Below are 23,089 nucleotides of genomic sequence, written 5' to 3'. Positions count from 1 at the left end.
CTCATATTTACAGGTCTCTGTAAACCTTTCTCTCAAAGTAACATGTGTTCTGGAATCATTGAGAATTATGTGGCAGCCATGGTCCTCAGTGGAGCTGGAGATGCGCTTGGGTACAACAATGGCGACTGGGAATTCTGTGAGAAGGGATCAGAGATTCATGCTGAATTGGCCGAACTAGGAGGCATTGAGAGCATAGATGTAGAAAAGTGGATAGTAAGTGATGACACTGTCATGCATATTGCCACAGCAGAAGCTTTGGTGGAGGCAGGCAAAAGCATTGAACCTTCTCATTTATATCCATTACTGGCGAAGAAATATAAAGAATGTATGGAAGACATGCAGGGGAGAGCACCAGGTAATATTAAGGGTATATATGTCACTATGTGTCTCTATGGTTAACTTGTGTAGAGTGATATGTTACTCCCTTACCACTGTCATGTTACTCCCTTTCCACTGTCATATGTTTCTCCCTTACCACTGTCATATGTTACTCCCTTACCACTGTCATATGTTACTCCCTTACCACTGTCATGTGTTACTCCCTTACCACTGTCATGTGTTACTCCCTTACCACTGTCATATGTTACTCCCTTACCACTGTCATATGTTACTCCCTTACCACTGTCATATGTTACTTCCTTACCACTGTCATATGTTACTCCCTTACCACTGTCATATGTTACTCCCTTACCACTGTCATATGTTACTCCCTTACCTATGTTACTCCCTTACCACTGTCATATGTTACTCCCTTACCACTGTCATATGTTACTCCCTTACCACTGTCATATGTTGCTCCCTTACCACTGTCATATGTTACTCCCTTACCTATGTTACTCCCTTACCACTGTCATATGTTACTCCCTTACCACTGTTATATGTTACTTCCTTACCACGGTCATATGTGACTTCCTTACCACTGTCATATGTTACTCCCTTACCACTGTCATATGTTACTTCCTTACCACTGTCATGTGTTACTTCCTTACCACTGTCATATGTTACTCCCTTACCACTGTCATATGTTGCTCCCTTACCACTGTCATATGTTACTCCCTTACCTATGTTACTCCCTTACCACTGTCATATGTTACTCCCTTACCATTGTCATATGTTACTTCCTTACCACGGTCATATGTGACTCCCTTACCACTGTCATATGTTGCTCCCTTACCACTGTCATATGTTACTCCCTTACCTATGTTACTCCCTTACCTATGTTACTCCCTTACCACTGTCATATGTTACTCCCTTACCACTGTCATATGTTACTCCCTTACCGCTGTCATATGTTACTCCCTTACCACTGTCATATGTTACTCCCTTACCTATGTTACTCCCTTACCTATGTTACTCCCTTACCACTGTCATATGTTACTCCCTTACCACTGTCATATGTTACTTCCTTACCACGGTCATATGTTACTCCCTTACCACTGTCATATGTTACTCCCTTACCACTGTCATATGTTACTCCCTTACCACTGTCATGTGTTACTCCCTTACCACTGTCATGTGTTACTCCCTTACCACTGTCATATGTTACTCCCTTACCACTGTCATATGTTACTTCCTTACCAATGTCATATGTTACTTCCTTACCGCTGTCATATGTTACTCCCTTACCACTGTCATATGTTACTCCCTTACCACTGTCATATGTTACTCCCTTACCACTGTCATATGTTACTTCCTTACCACTGTCATATGTTACTCCCTTACCACTGTCATGTTACTTCCTTACCACTGTCATATGTTACTCCCTTACCACTGTCATATGTTACTCCCTTACCGCTGTCATATGTTACTCCCTTACCGCTGTCATATGTTACTCCCTTATCACTGTCATATGTTACTCCCTTACCACTGTCATATGTTACTTCCTTACCACTGTCATGTTACTTCCTTACCACTGTCATGTGTTACTCCCTTACCACTGTCATGTGTTACTCCCTTACCACTGTCATGTGTTACTCCCTTACCACTGTCATATGTTACTCCCTTACCACTGTCATATGTTACTCCCTTACCACTGTCATATGTTACTCCCTTACCTATGTTACTCCCTTACCTATGTTACTCCCTTACCACTGTCATATGTTACTCCCTTACCACTGTCATATGTTACTCCCTTACCACTGTCATATGTTACTCCCTTACCACTGTCATATGTTACTCCCTTACCACTGTCATATGTTACTCCCTTACCGCTGTCATATGTTACTCCCTTACCACTGTCATATGTTACTCCCTTACCTATGTTACTCCCTTACCTATGTTACTCCCTTACCACTGTCATATGTTACTCCCTTACCACTGTCATATGTTACTCCCTTACCACTGTCATATGTTACTCCCTTACCACTGTCATATGTTACTCCCTTACCACTGTCATATGTTACTCCCTCACCACTGTCATATGTTACTCCCTTACCACTGTCATGTGTTACTCCCTTACCACTGTCATGTGTTACTCCCTTACCACTGTCATATGTTACTCCCTTACCACTGTCATATGTTACTCCCTTACCAATGTCATATGTTACTCCCTTACCACTGTCATATGTTACTCCCTTACCGCTGTCATATGTTACTCCCTTACCGCTGTCATATGTTACTCCCTTACCGCTGTCATATGTTACTCCCTTACCGCTGTCATATGTTACTCCCTTACCGCTGTCATATGTTACTCCCTTACCACTGTCATATGTTACTCCCTTACCACTGTCATATGTTACTCCCTTACCACTGTCATATATTACTCCCTTACCACTGTCATATGTTACTCCCTTACCACTGTCATATGTTACTCCCTTACCACTGTCATATGTTACTCCCTTACCACTGTCATATGTTACTCCCTTACCACTGTCATATGTTACTCCCTTACCACTGTCATATGTTACTCCCTTACCACTGTCATGTTACTCCCTTACCACTGTCATATGTTACTCCCTTACCACTGTCATATGTTACTCCCTTGCCACTGTCATATGTTACTCCCTTACCACTGTCATATGTTACTCCCTTACCACTGTCATATGTTACTCCCTTACCACTGTCATATGTTACTCCCTTACCACTGTCATATGTTACTCCCTTACCACTGTCATATGTTACTCCCTTACCACTGTCATATGTTACTTCCTTACCACTGTCATGTTACTTCCTTACCACTGTCATGTGTTACTCCCTTACCACTGTCATATGTTACTCCCTTACCACTGTCATATGTTACTCCCTTACCACTGTCATATTTTACTCCCTTCCTTCTCCCACCTCTGTCTAAGGCTGGGTTCACACAACATAACATTTTTAGCTGGTATTGTATTTTACGCATAGATATCCTGCAAAATGTGTTGAATTTTATGCAGTGTGAACTCGGCCTAAAGGTTATCAAGAAGTGTGATCTGTATAATCAGATAAATCATGGCTTACATCCAAACCAGAAAATCCAAAATGGCAGATTAAAGGGGTACTCCGGTGGAAAACTTTTTTTTTTTTAGATGAACTGGTGCCAGAAAGTTAAACAGATTTGTTTCTATTAAAAAATATTAATCCTTTTAGTACTTTTTAGCAGCTGTATGCTACAGAGGAAATTCTTAACTTTTTGAATTTCTTTTTTGTGTTGTCCACCGTGCTCTCTGCTGACACTCTTTTTTATTATAAAAGTACAAAACTTTACAAAACAAGTTCATTTCACTGTAACAAAATTAACAAAACTGAACATAAAAACAAACTATCCGTCTCAAAATAACAACTTAAACCTTCCTAACCGGCCAGCCCAGATAAACCAAAAATAAATGAATAAATAAATCATTACCTACTACAGTCCAACACGCACACACACACACACCTAATGAACATAAATAAAGCTTTCCTCGCTGGGATCAAAAACTAAAAATATCCAAACTAGGAAACACAACCACACTGCCCCCCCAATAACAAAACAAACATATGGCTAGCTGCCGTAACAAAAATAATCCAACTTGGATAACAAAATATATATATATTTCTATACATGCACATATATATATATATATATATATATATATATATATATATATATACACATATATATACACATACACACACTTTTTTTTTCCTTTTCTATATACACACACATATATATATATATATATATATATATATATACACAAAAAAGAAGATTGCAGCAGCACACATTGGTCAAAAAATTGAGGCTCTTAGCGCACTTTTTTGATCAAAAACGTGTCCCCCATCCACCACGGCGAGGTGGCCTCATTTAGGATGTGATCCTAACACACATTCTGAGCCTAACACTCAGATACCAACTCACCTCTGCTGGGCATATAGCCTCTGACTGGGTGACATGCTGGATCCATATACAATTTAAAACACCACCTGGGAGAGGGGGAGGGGGGAGGGGGAGGGGTGGACAGCTAAAGAGGGTGCCATTCCCCCTGTGTAGTAAATACAAGCAAAAAGAAAATTAGCTAGCACAACAACCTAATACACGGGTACATACATATACACTTTTTTTTTTTTTTTTTAACCTCCCCCTACACACACACATATACCCACAAACAAAAACTAATCCACACTGGGACACAAACATAAACACAAACATAAATATAGTGATATAGTATAATAACTCTATACTATAATAACTGAAAACTGGTCTGACTGCCTTTCTCTCAAATTAATTATGACATCATACAAATAATTAATAAAAAATAAAAAAATAAAATACATTTTATACATAAAACCATACAGAATATACATAACAAACAACTCAATTAGACAGAAAAACAACCTATACTAAACTATCCCATCACCCACCACCCCCTCTGGACATGGGTCAGAGTCCATAGGTCACAGTTTTTATCCACAACTGACCCATACCAGACCCCCAAAATAGTACCCACTGCAACAGTCCAGTCCTGGGTACACACCACCACGACCCCCCAAGAAAAACCCACCCAACCTAAAATACACCCCTACCCACCTAATGTAAACAGAACAATATATACAAAACAATATATACATACTCTACAACAAAGCAATATTAACAGTACAATACACCAAAACCACAAGGCCCAAGTTTGGTTGCCTGCAAGCCCTTTACAATCCATCCATAGAAAACAAAACAAAAGGCTAAGGTGACATGCATAGCCCCCCACCAGGAAGAAGGCTGGCAATCCTGATAAAATTTAATTTAAATTCCTCTCCCTATCAACCTCTAACCCTATCAATATCCCTTCATGAAACTGACCCTATACTCACCCTAAGATATATACACTATCCCTGGCCAAAATAAGGTACTTCACCTTAAGGGTCTAGTACCTAGGGCACATCAAAAGAAAAACCTCTCCATAGGAGAGAAGCCCTACTGGTACCAAGACTGCCATACTCCAAAGACCTGATCTTCCCGAGGTCACCGGTGATGTTCCTACAGACCTCCACCTCGGAGAGGATTTTCTGTTGGGTCGACACTAAACACTGTGCACTCCACGTGTGGTACCTAACCACTAAACTAACTAAGAATAAAGTGCCCCGGTCTCGGCCACCCAGGGACCTGAATGCCCCATAAGCCCACTCCGGATAGGTAAGGCCGGCAAGTTGACTCCAGCCGATGGAAGCACCCACCCGGTTGTAAACCCCTATATTAAAGGGACAATGAAGCAGGAAGTGGTCCATGCTTTCCAGCGTGTCCCTGCACTCTTCTCGGGGACATCCCCGGTCATCAGAGTTCCTACACTTCAGGTTGTCCCTTACATATAGCTTCCCCTGAAAGCAGCGCCAGGCCAAGTCCCAAAACTTCTGGGGGATCCTTTTCATGTTCAAAAGATACAACCCCACCCTCAGATCCCGACCTGGGCAGTCCCTGAGCGCCAGAGGCTTCTGGAAGTGGGTCAACAGAGCCCGTTTGTCAAGGAACTGCCTTGACTGGGTCCTGATCTCCCACACTCCCAGACCCCACCGACGTATCGCCTTCAGAGTCGGGGTAACGTAAACCGGAAGATATCCATGGGGCGTACGGAGGTCCTTCACTCGCCCTCCTCTCTCCCATTCCTGGAAGAAAGGCCGAAACCATTCCCTGCAGGAGAGTACCCACGGAGAAGCCCTCTCTGACCAGAGGTTTGCGATGTTGGCTTTCAAGAAGGTGTTCGTAAAGAACACCACAGGGTTTACCATAGATAAACCCCCTAGTCTGCTCGTGCGGTACGTAACCTCCCTCTTGACTAGCTTCATCCTGTTCCCCCATAACAGTTGGAAAAACAGGCTGTAGATCCTAGTGTAGTAAGCCTCTGGCAAGATACATACGCTGCCCAGATAGATAAACAAGGGGAGCAGGTACGATTTGATCAGGTGTACCCTTTCCCTGAGGGTCATAGACCAACCCTTCCACTGGTCCACCTTCTGAGCGGCATCCTGGAGCTTACCATCCCAGTTTTTGGTGGGATAATCATCCTGGCCGAATGTGATGCCTAAGACTTTTGCTGATTCTTGGGGCCCTGGGAGGGTGTCCGGGAGATCAAACGTGGGATCCCCCCCTCCCAGCCAGAGACTCTCACACTTATCCCAGTTGATCTTAGACCCGGATGCCTCCGAGTAGCGGTCCACCTCCGACATCACCACATCGACCTCCTCTCTCGAGGAGACGAAAATAGTGACATCGTCAGCGTATGCCACCACTCTCTGGGTGACATCCAGCTCCGCCAGACTCATCCCGACTCCCGCCAACGGCCCACAATCTACCCTCCGGACGAAGGGATCGATTGCGAACACGTATAAAAGCGGGCTCAAAGGACAACCCTGATGGACTCCGGATCCCACCTCAAAAGAGCGACCAGACCACCCGTTCACCAGCGGGAAACTCTCTGCCCCTGCATACAAGATTTTAAGCCAATTAACAAAAGTAGTTGGCAAGCCATATCTCAGGAGGATGGACCATAGGTACTCGTGGTTCACCCGATCAAATGCTTTGGCCTGATCCAAGGACAGCAAGTACCCCTTCCAAAGACCTGCACTACTCCGCTCCACTGCCTCCCTGACACTAAGGACAGCACTTAAGGTGCTTCGGCCTGGAACAGAGCAGTGCTGAGCCCCCGAAAGGAGCCGGGGTGCAAACTTCACCATCCGATTAAACACTATCTTAGCCAGAAGCTTTCTGTCTGTATTGAGAAGAGCTATGGGCCTCCAATTCTCAATTCGGCTAGGATCTTTACCCTTTGACAGAAGAATCAGGGCTGACCTCCTCATTGACTTCGGCAGAGTGCCCGAGGAGAAACACTCATTGAATACCTAAGTCAAGAGGGGAGCTAAAGACTCCTTAAAGGTCCTGTACCACTCGGACGTTAAGCCATCCGGACCTGGCGACTTCTTAGGGGCAAGCCCCTCGATCGCCAGTCTCACTTCCTCTTCCCTGATTTCTTCTGCCAAAACATCAAGAGAGGGGTCTACCCCTGGCTCAGGAATGGTTTCAATCAGGAAAACCGACATCCTGTCTCGATCTAGATCCTTCCTCCCCAAGAGGTGCGAGTAGAAGGATCTGACGACCTCCAAGATCCCTGATCTGGACCGATTCAGAGATCCTGTACTATCAATCAGTCCTGAAATGACTTTACTACTCACTGACATCTTACAGTTTCTGTAAGGGTCGGGCGAGCGGTACTTCCCGAAATCCCTCTCAAAAAACAAAGATGTGTGCCTATCGTACTGACACCCCATCAGCAAGGATTTCACTCTGGAGATATCCTCCCGGCTACCTCCAGTCGAGACAAGGAGCTCGAGTTTCCTCCTCAGACCTTGATACAGGCGGTACCTGTTCAGGGACCTGAGGCTCGAGAGCTGGCGGAAGAACCCCGCAACCCGCTTCTTGAATATCTCCCACCACTCTGACTACTACATAGGTCCAGTAAAGGTACCTGACTCTGAAGAAAATCCTCAAAGGACTGTCTTATCTCCGCTTCCTCCAGGAGGGACGAATTCAGCTTCCAATAACCTTTTCCCATCCGGGGGGTCTCTGAAACATTCAGGGAAAACAAAATCATACAGTGATCGGAGAACTCCACCTCAACCACGGACACTGCGGAAGAGACGGCTTCCTCCTTTAAATAAAACCTATCTATCCTAGACCTGCGACTACCTTGATGATAGGTGAAACCCGCGTGGCCCGAGGGGCTCCGGATGTGGGCGACCTCTAGGCGAGCTTCTCTAGTTATGCTAATCAGTGCCACACTATCACAAGTCAGCGGACCATTGGAGCCTCTCCGATCTTGGGACCTCGTGACATTATTGAAGTCCCCTCCAAAGATCACTTGCCGACTTGTAAAAAGAAAGGGCTTAATCCTCATAAAGAGATCTTTACGGCCCCGCTTAGTTTGCGGGGCGTAGATGTTAATGAGCCGAAGCTCTTGTCCCTTCATGAAGACATCTAATATCAGGCACCTCCCCATTTCTAATTCAATAACCCGTCGGCATTCAACAGGAGCGGTAAAAAGGACCTCCACCCCACTATACGGCTCAGCCGCAAGAGACCAGTGGGAGGGACCGCGCCTCCACTCTCTTCTGGCTTTTACCAGAGAGGCTAGATCTGACAACCTGGTCTCCTGTAAAAAGAAAATGTCGGCTTCAACACGGCCGAGAAAATCAAAGGCTGCGAATCTAGCCATATCTGACTTTATGCTGGCACAGTTAATAGATACCAGCGTCAATGGGGTGAGTGCCGCCATACAGGGTGATTAAATTAGACGGCCACACCCTTTACTTTTTCTTTCCTTTCTTTTTAGCCCCCTCATATCCCGAAGAAGATGAGAGGGCAGGACCACTCTTAGTTCTTTTTTTTGATTCAGTTTGGTCCATTTGATCCCCGTCTACGTCTGGCCCTGGTCTAGCCCTGCCCTCCAAGGAAGGAGCCTTAATAGGACAGGGCCCAGTTCCCCCCAGAGGCTCCTTCTCCCTAGGCACCCCGCCCTCACCTTCCCCCTCCAAGGAGGGGGAGGAGATGGTATCGAGGATGAGGTACCGGTTTGACAGGTCAATCAGAGGGGGGGCAATCAGGCTTCCGTTTTGGACCTGGCCCGTAGTACAGGGAACAGAGGGCTCTGACCTCTTCTTTTTCCCTTTCCTTTTGCCCTTGTCTTTCTTTTTAGGCCTCTCTCCACTCTCCTCATCCACACTTTCATAGTGGGAGGAATCGGAAGTGTCGGCCATATTGCCCTCCTCTTTGCGCAGCCTCCTGACCTCCTCATCCAGCACGTCCTCCTCCAGGGCTTCAGTGGTTACAGGGCCAGCTTCAGGAGCAGGGGCCGGAGCTACCCCCGCCACCTGGGCACTCTCCAGCTCCCTACTCCTCCTCCGATTTTCCTCCCGCCTTAGTTTGGCGGGGTCCTTTTTCCTCCTCACTAGCCCTGTTGCGCCCCCATCCCTGCCCGTGCCCTCCCCAGCTGAGGCAACTTCACAGCTCTCCTCAGCCGGAGCGGCCGCTGCACGGGCGAAGGCGCTAGGACAATGGCTGAAAGGGTGTCCGAGGACACCACACAGGTGGCACCGGATCTGCCTACAGGATGCGGCCAGGTGACCCACCCCACCACACAAAGCGCAGACCTGCACAGTACAGGCTGCGCTAAAGTGGGTGGGGCTGCCACACCTGTGACAGACCTTAGGCTGCCCCTGGTAGAAGACCTGGATCCTATCACGTCCAAGGAAGGCGGCTGACGGAATGTGGGCAACCGTACTCCCTGAACGCTTGAGTTTGACGGAAAACGTCCAGGCCCCGGACCAGATCCCGTGCTCATCTAAGTTTTTCTTAGGCATGTCCGTCACATCCCCATACCGACCAAGCCAGGTCATGATGTCATAACAAGAAAGCGACTCGTTACGGGTCAAAACGGTCACTTTCTTGACAGAGTTCTGACGGGAAATCGCCTTTACGGCGAAATCCCGCCAGCCGGGCTCGTTCTTCGCCACTTCGTAGTTCGACCAGAAGAGTTCAAGACCCTCTGGCCGAACGAAACTGATGTCAAACTCAGACGAACCATAGGGGTGAATCAGGGCAAAGATGTCATTCGCCCTGAATTCCATCTGAAGGAGGAGCTCAACCACTTTTGCGCGAGGTGGGCACGCATCCTCGCCCCTCCAAATCAGACGGACCACATTCCTATGGTTATTGTCCTGCCCGGGTGTCGGGAGGGACCAGACCACCTCCCCATTTCTCTCTCGGAAAGCCCCCAAACCGTGTCTCTCTATCCAGAAAGACAGGTCGACCTCACCCCTTCCCTCTACCTGGATCTGTCACCCCTGCGTAGAGCCTCCAGGAGGCGCTGTTGCAAGAGGCCTCCAGAGCCGGACGGAGACGGGGACCCCCCTGAACCCCCGGCAGCAACATTGGCATAGCTCCTAGGAGCAGTCACTACCGGGGGGGGAGCGGATCAGAACCAGACCCAGACCCAGAACCACTAATAACACCATTCACACCACTACTCTCATCATCTTTCTTCCCATCCATACCACTACTACTCCCACCATCATTCACTCCACTAACTCTCCCACATACACTCCTCTCATCCACGACACTTCCACAGTCAGCATTCTCACATCCAGCACTCTTATCCTGACTAACAGTTTCTGGGCTGGCTGGGACTTGTAGTGTTGCAGGTTTTATTACACTCTTTTTTTCTAGCCTAGCTGCCGTGGTCGATGCTGATAGTTTTTTCTCCATAGCTGAAGTCACTTCCGGAGTCTGGGGCTACCCCTCCGGGCGCACCCCAGCTCCTCCCACAGTGCCAGCACCTACTTTTCCCGACCGCACGGGTTCTGTGGATGATGCCGGCGCCCAGACACTCCCCCCCCTCACAGAGGAGTGCCCTGCAGTGCCCACAGAAAACACAGTACTCGGAGGACCGCCCCCCGAGCACACAGACCTACCACTTTCCTCCACCAGTACCCGGACACTCCCCCCCTCACAGGGGAGTGCCCCGCAGCACCGGTAATGCCCACAGCACTCGGGAAACCGCCCCCCAAGCACACGGCAGCATAGCTTGCCTCGCCACTGCCCACCATGAGCCCATCCTGCCCCTCCCTACCGGCAAGATGGGTGGGCTTCACATCTATTGCGCCCTCTGCCTTTGCTGACGCCATGCTGCACCCCCCATGCTGGCTCTGTTCCACCACAGAAACGGGGTCTGGCAGTCTGGGGGGCCCAGCAGCCTGAACCAGCTTTGCAGCTAGCCCAGACTGCTGGAAAGGAACAAACACATATTGTACAGATTCTTGGGTCTTTTGCTTCTTAGCTTTCCTCTTCACTGCCACATCATCACATAAATCATTCCCAAAAGTAAAATTCTGTAGGTGGGCTGGGGACTCCTGCATGACTATAGCCCTCAATAAGCCCCCAGCCTCACTCTCCACATCATCCTCCTCGCTGTCACTGGAAGGAAGCTGTCCTGGGTGGTCTGGGTGTCACAGGGAGCAGCCACAGGCACAGCATGTCCCTCCACCCTCTCCTCCTCATCACCACCATCCCCACTTTCTTCACCGCCACTACTCTCCCCATCATCCACCACCACCTTACCTGGGGATTTCATGGCGGTAAACCGGTCTCCATTCACCAGCTTTTCCCGGAAAAGACCGCTCCCTTCCAGGATCTCGGCTCTCCTCGTCTCCAGCTTTTCTATCTCAGCCTTCAGGGCTGTGATTTTTTTCCTCAGCTCTGACTTGTTCCTCCTGGACCCAGAGTTTGCCAGATTCTGAGTCCCGCGCAGGTCTTCTCTGGCAAACCTTAGCTCCTTACCACACCGCTGAAACTCTGAAAAGCGTGCTGTCATGCGGGAACAGAAGGTCTCGCTGGATTCCTTGGGCCCTCTTTCTGCCCACATCTCAATGGTCTTCCTCCTCGCCTTCTTTCCACCAGATCTCTGGCTGGCAACCGTTGCCGGAGGAGCAGAGCCTGCATTGCTGCAGACTCTGCTAGATCTTCTTCCTCCGGCCGGAACATTGGCTGTTGCAGTTATCTCTCCACTCCCCGCCAGCCTGGAAGAACGAGGAGTGGAGGCCTGAGACTCCATGCAGGGAGGCTCTCCTGAGGAGCCTGCCACGCTCCTGGGAAAGGCTGATGTAACACCTGCTGCTTTGCCTCTGGAAGTCTGGAGGAGCTCAGAAAGGGACACACCCACTCGCTGCACACACTGAACTTCTCTGGACTACAGGAAGTGCTCTCTGCTGACACCTCTGTCCGTGTCAGGAACTGTCCAGAGTAGCATAGGTTTGCTATGGGGATTTTCTCCTGCTCTAGACAGTTCCTAATACGGGCATCAGGTGTCAGCAGAGAGCACAGTGGACAACACAAAAAAGAAAGTAAAAAAAAAAAGATTTTCCTCTATAGCAAACAGTTGCTAAAAAGTACTGAAAGAATTAAGATTTTTTAATAGAAGTAATCTACAAATCTTTAACGTTAAAGTTTAACTTTCTGGCACCAGTTCATTTAAAAAAAAAAAAAAAGGTTTCCACCGGAGTACTCCTTTAAAATTGTAACGCATGTAAATTTTCGGTCTTTTGCACAAGGAAAATGACAGAATAGCTGTTGTCAGGAAAGCTAAGCCAGGCTAGTAATCAAATATAGCTGTTTTAGGTGTCATTTAACAAACCGTTCTGCCTTATTCATCACCCCAGAAGAATTTCAACTTTTCCACAACTTTTACACAACTCAAAGTAAACTAACAGGTTTCCTTATAGTCTGATTAGATGCAGGTACCTGCATGGGAGAGTATAACAATGAGGAAATTAAACACCCATTGCTTTAGGCATCTGTGCAGGTGCCTTTATTTCATTTAGCAGTTCTTTGGTAGTATTTCTAAAGATATATTGTTATAACTTCCTAAAGGATGCCTAATGTCTGGGTGCTGAGATTCAAAGACACTCAACCAATCGCTGACTGAGGTGGGACATTGTGGCCAGTGATTGGCTGAGCGGACTGTCACTGCCGAGACAAGTATCTTAGAAGTAGGAAGTAGAGCGATGATTCCTAAAGTAATGACACAGTCTTAGGGTGCATTCCCACAGGGCGTATACGCAGCATATACACAGCGTATTTGACGCTGCGCAAAATTTATGGCAGCAGCGGGAAGTACGCTGTGTATTCCTCGCTCTCTATAAACACAGGGCTTTCCGGTGGCAGCCCTATGCGTGTAGTGAGTTTTGGAGGCGGGGCCGTGTGCCGACGTGTCTGTGACGCACGGCTCCGCCTCCAAAACTCACTGCACACATTGGGCTGCCGCCGGAAAGCCCTGTGTGTATAGAGAACGAGGAATACGCAGCGTATTTCCCGCTGCTGCCATAATTTTAGCGCAGCGTCAAATACGCTGCGTATACGTCCTGTGGGAATGCACCCTGAAACTGCAGAAGGAGGGAGTCAGGGGAGAATATATGGCTTGACAGCTGATTTCTATATAGACCCAAAATAAAGCTATAAGATACAATGAGGGAGACAATCAAATCTACCTGCAGCACAAATCTGGTGCAACTAGCAGCAAATAGGACTAACACAACTTGTACTACATGTATTTTATATCCTTTCAAGACATGTGTGCACCACACGTTTAATTAAGGAACTTGGCTGATCAGAAAGTGGGCACGACTTCACTGAAAAGTGGCATGGCCTAAATGTAGCAAAAGTGTGCTACATTTTTGTGCACATTTTTGGTGTAAAATTAAGCCAAACTAATATCGTGTGCAAACATAGACAAGATAGCTTAAAGATGTGCAATATTTTCAAACAGTATGAGCTACGTGACCTGACAGAACTACAAAGCCATGGCAAAACAAAGCAACTAATCTGATCTGAAACCAAAAAGGACTAAAACCACATAAAAGCTGAAATCAAGAGCAAGGTGTGGAAGTTGAGGAGAAATGGAATTCCCCTCTTCAGCTGCTGATTGGCCCAGCTTGTAACTCTTACTAGACCAGAGAGCCAGAGAGCAAGATGCACAGCCTGGCCTGGTGTGATCATTACACTATAGTTCCAAAAGATTTTTCTTTTCCTTGGCAGGCAAAATAAAGCCGGAGATTATTTTTACCAGTAAAGGTATAAAAAAAAAATAAAAACCTGATTTCAACAGCATAATATTATCTACTCTATTATTAATGTCAATTTTATTTAGGCTGTATTTTAGTTACAGCCTTTTTTTTTTTTAGCTGATTTTGCCACTCAATGTCTCGATGTGCCAGATATCCGCCTCTTGCATATCAGTACAGGTAGGGACCTGCTTACACCAGTGAACCTAGCTAAATCCTGCGAATGCATTGTTGTATCTAATTGCAACACAGGAGCAGTGAATTTCACAACCTCTCAACCGAACTGTGCACCACCAGAATTACAGTGCTGAGAGAGTTGTGTTGTGGTCTCTCTGGCAGGACAGGTGCACTAAGGGTAACATGTGGGGTCATGGCTTCAATCGCTCGCTGTGCCTGCTCAGCAATTGAGAATGAAAGGGCATACGTAGAGTTTTAGGAGAGCTTGGCAGTGCAAGAGCACAAGGGACCCTAGGTCATTTCTCCCTGACACTTGTATGCCACACAAAATACCTTTTTTTTAGTTAGGCAGCTTGGCTCCAGTTTCACCCCTTTTACAGGTGTAGAGGGGTAAATAGGTGTAGAGAAATGACAGATGGGTGTACATGGGTGACAGTGAGGTGAACAGGAGTGACAGGGGTGTATATGGGTAACAAGTGGGGTGTACATGGGTGACAGAGGGGTAACAGAGGGGTGTACTTGGGAGACAGAGGGGAAACAGATGGGGTGCACATGGCTGTCAGAGGGGTGTACAGGAGTGTCAGAGGGGTGTATAGAGGTGATAGAGGGGTGTACATGGATTACAGAGGCGTAGAGGAGTGTACATGGGTGACAGAGGGGTGTATTGGGGTGTAAAGGTATGTCAGGGGTGACAAAGGGGTGTAGAGAGGTGTACAGAGGTGACAGAGAGATGTACAGGGGTGACAAGGGGCCTCTGTCAGCGCCGCCCTGCTGAGGGACCAGGGAGAATCCCGGAGTCCAGAGCTGCTCCACACGAGAGGGAGGATACATGAGGATTGGAGCTGCAGCATCACCCGTCCTGGCACTGCACACAGACTTCCCTTCTGCCTGGTCTGCATGTCTGTGACTCACAGGTGCGCAGGCCTGGGCAGGAAAATCAAAACATTTTACTGCCATATTTCCCACCAGAGTGTCCTGGCACCCTTGTTGGGAATCAATGCCTCAGTGTAATGTGTGCTGGACTCCCTGTGTAAGCAGGTGCAGCAGCCAGGGCCAATGCAGCCCTGGCAGCTGCGCCCCCTTGCAACATCTGACCTGAGGCAATCGCCTCACTTGCCTCATGGGAGCTACCTCATGGGAGCTACAGCCCTGCATAATATATAATAATAATATATAATATATACAGGTATATAGCTACAAGGTATTATTTTATTGAAATGTATGCAACAGTTCCTATGGTTCTCAATCTCTTTTGGAGGTGACAACTGCTGCCAATGTTCTTGAAAAAAATGCTGCTTACTAATCTGGTATATTTTTGTGTGCGTATAGGACCAACTTGCTTAAACAATTGTGACTTGCTACAGCCTGAAATCCCAGATGGATGGGTAATCCCATTCCACAAAGCTGCCGGAGGCTGTGGTGCAGCTATGAGAGCTATGTGCATAGGATTGAGGTTTCCAAGACCAGAACAACAAAAGGATCTGATACGCATCAGTATAGAGAGTGGCAGAATGACACACCATCATCCTACAGGCTACCTTGGTTCACTGGCGGCTGCATTGTTCACTTCCTATGCCTTAAATCGTAAGCCCACACATGAGTGGGGTAAGGAATTATTAGACGTGTTGCCTTTGGCAAAGGAGTATGTTAAAAGTGCTGGGCGAGATGTGTCTCAAAATATGAATGCATGGTAAGTACGGAATTATGGTTTGTTTTTAATTTACATTAGAAACATATATCTTCTCCTTATTGTATGAAATATACAAGATATACAGGCACACAAACAATCTTTTCTTTACTACAATGCATATATTAATTAACCCCTTCATGACCCAGCAAATTTTGATTTCTGACCCATAACTTTTTTTTTATTTTTATAAATACAAAGTTTTATTAGGGCTTATTTTCTGCATAACGAGTTGGGCTTTCCACTGATACACTTTTTTTTTATTATACAATGTATTACAAACCCAGAAAAAAATTATATGCAGGGCAAAATTGTAAAAAATATGGAATTGCACAATTTTGTAGGGCAATAATTTTTTCAGAGTTCAAAATACGGTAAATCTGACATTGCATCTTTATTCTATGAGTAAGTACAATTCCAGTGATACCAAACTTGAATAATTTTTGTTTCGTTTTATGATTTAAAAAAATTTAAACCTTGAAAAATGAAAAGAAATCTTTGTACATTACCATGTTCTCACCTCTATAACTTTTTTATTTTTCCACCTACGGATGTGTTAGGGTTTGTTTTTTGTGCCACGAGCTTTAGTTTTTAACTGTTCCACATTTGTGTAATTCTGGCTTTTTTATCACTTTTTATTACTATTTTTTGGGATGTTATGTAACCAAAAATCAGCAATTTTGGCATTTGTAAATTTTTTTTTTGCGATTGTGCCGTTAAACATGCAGGATCAGAAACATAATAATTCAATAGTTTGAACAATTATGCACGTGGCAATACCATTTTTTTTTAAATGGGAAAAGGGGGTGATTTGAATTTTTATTAGGGGAGGGATTTTTTTAAATATTTTAAAGAAAAAAATCATTTTTTTTACACACACACTTTTTGCCCCCCCCCTAGGGGTCTATTATAAGCCATCTTCAGATGGCTTACATAGATCAATGTAATGCTAGCCTTACTATCAACTGAAGAAATGGAAATGGTTAGGATTCTAGGGCTATCTGCACATTTTGGGCCATATATTATGGTTTAAAAACTGTTTGTTAAGCAATAAATATCTAAAACTTTGAGACATCTTTTCAGACATAAAGTATGGCTACTTTTTGGGATGCATTTTTGGTCATTTTTTGGGCTCTAGCAAAAGCAACAGCCCACAATAGACAAAAAGGTAGTTTCAACTGGGACATATTGTAGACTGTTTACATCCCAAAATGTGTCCCAAATGATGCATCTAAGTAGGTCATATTTTAACTCCTTAAGGACGCAGGGCGTACCTGTATGCCCTGGTCCTGTTACCAATGTTTGAAGTGTGCTCACGAGCTGACCACGCTTCATGCCTGATGGGTCCCAGTTGCTATCATCAGCCAGGACCCACAGTTAAAGGGGTATTCCAGAAAAAAATAATAATCAACTGGCTTCAGAAAATTAAACAGATTTGAAAATTTCTTTTATTAAAAAATCTTAAACCTTTCAATAATTAACAGCTGCTGAAGTTGAGTTGTTGTTTTCTGTTTGGCAACAGTGCTCTCTGCTGACATCTCTGCTTGTCTCGGGAACTGCACAGAGTAGAAGAGGGTTGCTATGGGGATTTGCTTCTAAACTGGGCGGTTCCCGAGACACGTGTCATCAGAGAGCACTTAGACAGAAAAGAACAACTCAACTTTATCAGCTCATAAGTACTGAAAGGATTAAGATTTTTTTAATAGAATTAATTTACAAATCTGTTAACTTTCTGGAGTCAGTTGATATATAAAAAAGCTTTTTCCTGGATAACCCCTTTAATGCCGGAAGTTGTGGTACTGGCGCGTGTGTAAATATCCGAACTATTAAAATATATGGTTAGTTAAACCGCACGGTCGATGGCGTACGCATAAGAAAAATACTTAAGTCCAAAATTCTTGGTCACTTCATATACCATAAAAAAAATTATAAAAAGCAATCAGTACCAATAAAAACTTAAGACCACAGCACAAAAAATGAGCCCTCATTCAGCCCTGTATGCGGAAAAAAAAAGTTATAGGGGTCAGAAGGGGACAACTTTAAGCAACAAATTTTGGTGCATGTAGTTATAATTTTTTTAAAGTAGTAAAATAAAATAAAACCTAAGTAAATTGGGTATCCTTGTAACTATATGGACCTAAAGAATAAAGATAAGGTGTCATGTTTACGGAAAAGTGCACTGCGTAGAAACGGAAGCCCCCAAAAGTTACACAATGGTGTTTATTTTTATTTTATTTATTTTTTAATTCCCCCCCCCCCCCCCACAATTCATTTTTTTGGGGGGGTTTTGCCTTAGATTTTGTTATGAAATTATTGATGTCCTTTCAAAGTACAATTGGTGACCAAAAAAACAAGCCCTTATATGGGTCTATAGGTGCAAAATCAAAAGCATTATGATTTTTAGAAGGGGAGGAGGAAAAAAATTAAGTGCAAAAATGAAAATTGGCCTGGCCCTTAACCCCTTAACCCCTTAACCCCTTAAGGACATAGGGCATATCCATACGCCCCCGTTTCCAAGTCCTTAAGGACCGAGGGCGTATGGATACGCCCTGAGCATTTCCGGTCCCCGCCGCTAGCTGGAGGGGAGCCGGAGCCGGATGCCTGCTGAAATCGTTCAACAGGCATCCCGGCATATCGCAATTCAGTCCAGCGATCTGCGGCTTATTCCGGGTCAATCGGGTCTCCAGTGACCCGATGACCCGGAATTACTGGCTGATCGGGGCCGTCAGAGACGGCCCCGAACAGCCAGAGCCAGCAGGGGTGAGGTGGCACTGGTGCCACCTCACGATCGCCCTGATTCGTCGGCCGGACTACCGGCCGACAAATCAGGGCGCCTGCTGCGGGTGTCACTCCCGCAACCCGCTCTGCCCCTCTTACGGAGGACGTGAGCGGGTGCGGGAAGACGACCCCGGGTGCTGGGGACCCCGATCCCCGGCGTCCCTGTTAGGATTGGGGCCCCAGGAGCGATGGCGGCGGCGAGGGACTGACCTGTGCAGCGGCATCGTGGAGAAGCAGCAGGAGGTGAGTGACAGCCTCCTGCTGTTCCTTAGCAACAGCTCCCAGCATGCAAAAAGGGCATGCTGGGAGCTGTAGTTATGCAACAGCAGGAGGCAGACCACCACAACTCCCAGCATTCCCTTATGGGCATGCTGGGACTTGTAGTTTTGCAACAGCTGGAGGCACATTTTTCTATGGAAAAGTGTACCTTCAGCTGTTGCTACTACTCCCAGCTTGCACAATCAGCTAAAGTGCATGCTGGGAGTTGTAGTGGTGCATCTGGTGGTTGCATAACTACAACTCCCAGCATGCCCGTTGGCTGTCGGTGACTGCTGAGAGTTGTAGTTTTGCAACAACTGAAGGCACACTGAGTTAAGTAGCAAACCAGGGTGTCTCCAGCTGTTGCATTACTACAATCCCCAGCATCCCCAGCCAAAGTAGTATGCCTCCGGCTGTTGCATAACTACAAGTCCCAGCATGCCCTTCCGCTGTCCGTACATGCTGGGGGTTGTAGCTTTTGCAACAGCTGAAGGCACACTGGTTGCAAAACACTGAGTTTGTTACCAAACTCGGTGTTTCACAACCTGTGTGTCTCCAGCTGTTGCAAAACTACAACTCCCAGCATGCACTGATAGACAGTACATGCTGGGAGTTGTAGTTTTGCAACAGCTGGATATTTCTCCCCCCCCCCCCCCCCCCAATGTGAATGTACAGGGTACACTCACATGGGCGGAGGATTACAGTAAGTATCCGGCTGCAAGTTTGAGCTGCGGCAAATGTTCTGCCGCAGCTCAAACTGCCAGCAAGAAACTACTGTGAACCCCCGCCCGTGCGACTGTACCCTAAAATCACGACACTACACTAACACAAAATAAAATAAAAAGTAAAAAACACTACATATGCACATACCCCTACACAGCCCCCCTCCCCAATAAAAATGAAAAACGTCTGGTACGCCACTGTTTCCAAAACGGAGCCTCCAGCGGTTCCAAAACTACAACTCCCAGCATGCACTGATAGACCGTACATGCTTGGAGTTGTAGTTTTGCAACAGCTGGATGTTCCCCCCCCCCCCCAATGTGAACGTACAGGGTACACTCACATGGGCGGAGAATTACAGTAAGTATCCGGCTGCAAGTTTGAGCTGCGGCAAATTTTCTGCCGCAGCTCAAGCTGCCAGCGAGAAACTACTGTGAACCCCCGCCCATGTGACTGTACCCTAAAAACACTACAATACACTAACACACAATAAAATAAAAAGTAAAAAACACTACATATACACATACCCCTATACAACCCCCCTCCCCTCCCCAATAAAAATGAAAAACGTCTGGTACGCCACTGTTTCCAGAACGGAGCCTCCAGCTGTTGCAAAACAACTACTCCCAGTATTGCCAGATAGCCACTGACTGTCTAGGCATGCTGGGAGTTTTACAACAGCTGGAGGCACCCTGTTTGGGAATCACTGGCGTAGAATACCCTATGTCCACCCCTATGCAAGTCCCTAATTTAGGCCTCAAATGTGCATGGCGCTCTCACTTTGGAGCCCTGTCGTATTTCAAGGCAACAGTTTAGGGTCACATATGGGGTATCGCCGTACTCAGGAGAAATTGGTATGCCATGTGTTTTTTTTTTTTTGCTGTCCTGGCACCATAGGGGCTTCCTAAATGCGGCATGCCCACAGAGCAAAATTTGCTTTAAAAAAGCCAAATGTGACTCCTTCTCTTTTGAGACCTGTAGTGCGCCAGCAGAGCACTTTTCACCCCCATATGGGGTGTTTTCTGAATTGGGAGAAATTGGGCTTCAAATTTTGGGGGGTGTTTTCTGCTATTACCCTTTTTAAAAATGTAAACAATTTGGGAAACCAAGCATTTTAGGTAAAAAAAAAAAAATTTCACATATGCAAAAGTCGTGAAACACCTGTAGGGTATTAAGGTTCACATTACCCCTTGTTACGTTCCCCGAGGGGTCTAGTTTCCAAAATGGTATGCCATGTGGTTTCTTTTTGCTGTTCTGGCACCATAGGGGCTTCCTAAATGCGGCATGCCCCCAGAGCAAAATTTGCTTTCAAAAAGCCAAATGTGACTCCATCTCTTCTGAGACCTGTAGTGCGCCAGCAGAGCACTTTTCACCCCCATATGGGGTGTTTTCTGAATCGGGAGAAATTGGGTTTCAAATAATTTGGGGGGGTATTTTCTGCTATTACCCTTTTTAAAAATGTAAAAATTTTGGGAAACCAAGCATATTGGGTAAAAAAAAAAATTTTTTTTTACATATGCAAAAGTCGTGAAACACCTGTAGGGTATTAAGGTTCACATTACCCCTTGTTACGTTCCCCGAGGGGTCTAGTTTCCAAAATGGTATGCCATGTAGGTTTTTTTTGCTGTTCTGGCACCATAGGGGCTTCCTAAATGCGGCATGCCCCCAGAGCAAAATTTGCTTTCAAAAAGCCAAATGTGACTCCTTCTCTTCTGAGACCTGTAGTGCGCCAGCAAAGCAATTTTCACTCCCATATGGGGTGTTTTCTGAATCGGGAGAAATTGGGTTTCAAATTTTGTGGGGTATTTTCTGCTATTACCCTTTTTAAAAATGTAAAATTTTTGGGAAACCAAGCATTTTAGGTAAAAAAAATTTTTTTTTTTTACATATGCAAAAGTCGTGAATCACCTGTAGGGTATTAAGGTTCACTTTACCCCTTGTTACGTTCCCTGAGGAGTCTAGTTTCCAAAATGGTATGGCATGTGTTTTTTTTTTGCTGTCCTGGCACCATAGGGGCTTCCTAAAGGTGACATGAACCCCAAAAACCATTTGTCGCTCCTTCCCTTCTGAGCCCTCTACTGCGCCCACCGAACACTTTACATAGACATATGAGGTATGTGCTTACTCGAGAGAAATTGGGTTTCAAATACAAGTAAAAATTTTCTCCTTTTGACCCCTTGCCAAAATTCAAAAATTGGGTCTACAAGAACATGCGAGTGTAAAAAATGAAGATTGTGAATTTTCTCCTTCACTTTGCTGCTATTCCTGTGAAACACCTAAAGGGTTAAAACGCTGACTGAATGTCATTTTGAATACTTTGGGGGGTGCAGTTTTTATAATGGAGTCATTTATGGGGTATTTCTAATATGAAGACCCTTCAAATCCACTTCAAAACTGAACTGGTCCCTAAAAAATAGTGAGTTAGAAAAATTTCAAAATTGCTGCTGAACTTTGAAGCCCTCTGGTGTCTTCCAAAAGTAAAATCTCATAAATTTTATGATGCAAACATAAAGTAGTATTTTGAATATCCATTTTCCTTACAAGCAGAGAGCTTCAAAGTTAGAAAAATGCTAAATTTTCATTTTTTTCATCAAATTTGGGGATTTTTCACCAAGAAAGGATGCAAGTTACCATAAAATTTTACCACTAAGTTAAAGTAAAATATGTCACGAAATAACAATCTCAGAATCAGAATGATAACTAAAAGCATTCCAGAGTTATTAATGTTTAAAGTGACAGTGGTCAGATGTTCAAAAAATGCTCTGGTCCTTAAGGTGAAAAAGGGCTCGGTCCTTAAGGGGTTAAGGATGCAGGGTTTTTCCGTTTTTGCATTTTCATTTTTCCTCATCACCTTCTAAAAATAATAACGCTTTCAATTTTGCACCTAAAATTCCATATTATGGCTTATTTTTTGTGCCACCAATTCTACTTTACAGTGACATTAGTAATTTTACCAAAATATCCATGGCGAAGCGAAAAAAAATGAATTGTGTGACAAAATTTAAGAAAAAAATTCCAATTTTGTACATTTAGGGGGCTTCCGTTTCTACACAGTGCATTTTTCAGTAAAAATGACATCTTGTCTTTATTCTCTAGATCCATACGGTTAAAATGATACCCCATTTATATAGGTTTGATTTTGTATTACTTCTAAAAAAAAATCATAACTACATGCAGGAAAATGTATACATTTAAAATTGTCATATTCTGACCCATATAACTTTTTTATTTTTCCGCGTACGGGCCAGTATAAGGGCTCATTTTTTTCGCCATGATCTTTTTATTAATTTTTTCATAACATAAAAAGTGCCCAAAAATATGCCATTGTGGACTTTGGATTTTTTTTGCGCATACGCCATTGACCGTGCGGTTTGATTAACAATATATTTTTATAGTTCGGACACTTCCACACGC

General features: G+C 45.2%; 1 protein-coding gene across 2 annotated transcripts in view; it reads left to right on the top strand.

Annotated features, from left to right (window-relative positions):
• The window catches only part of LOC130284890 (ADP-ribosylhydrolase ARH1-like), a 35,599-nt gene that overhangs the window by 874 nt on the left and 11,636 nt on the right, over positions 1 to 23,089 (top strand). For both annotated transcript variants that reach the window (XM_056535800.1, XM_056535799.1), the window contains exons 2-3: positions 1 to 355; positions 15,562 to 15,922. In XM_056535800.1, coding sequence (XP_056391775.1) covers positions 43 to 355; positions 15,562 to 15,922 — 674 coding nt within the window. In that variant the 5' untranslated portion in view covers positions 1 to 42. The remainder of the gene's footprint in view (positions 356 to 15,561; positions 15,923 to 23,089) is intronic.

The sequence above is a fragment of the Hyla sarda genome, chromosome 8 (assembly GCF_029499605.1).
Source record: "Hyla sarda isolate aHylSar1 chromosome 8, aHylSar1.hap1, whole genome shotgun sequence".
In the NCBI taxonomy this organism is placed as follows: Eukaryota; Metazoa; Chordata; class Amphibia; order Anura; family Hylidae; genus Hyla; species Hyla sarda.
The sequence above is the reverse complement of the archived record's forward strand: the minus strand, read 5'-3'. Positions and strand labels throughout refer to the sequence as shown.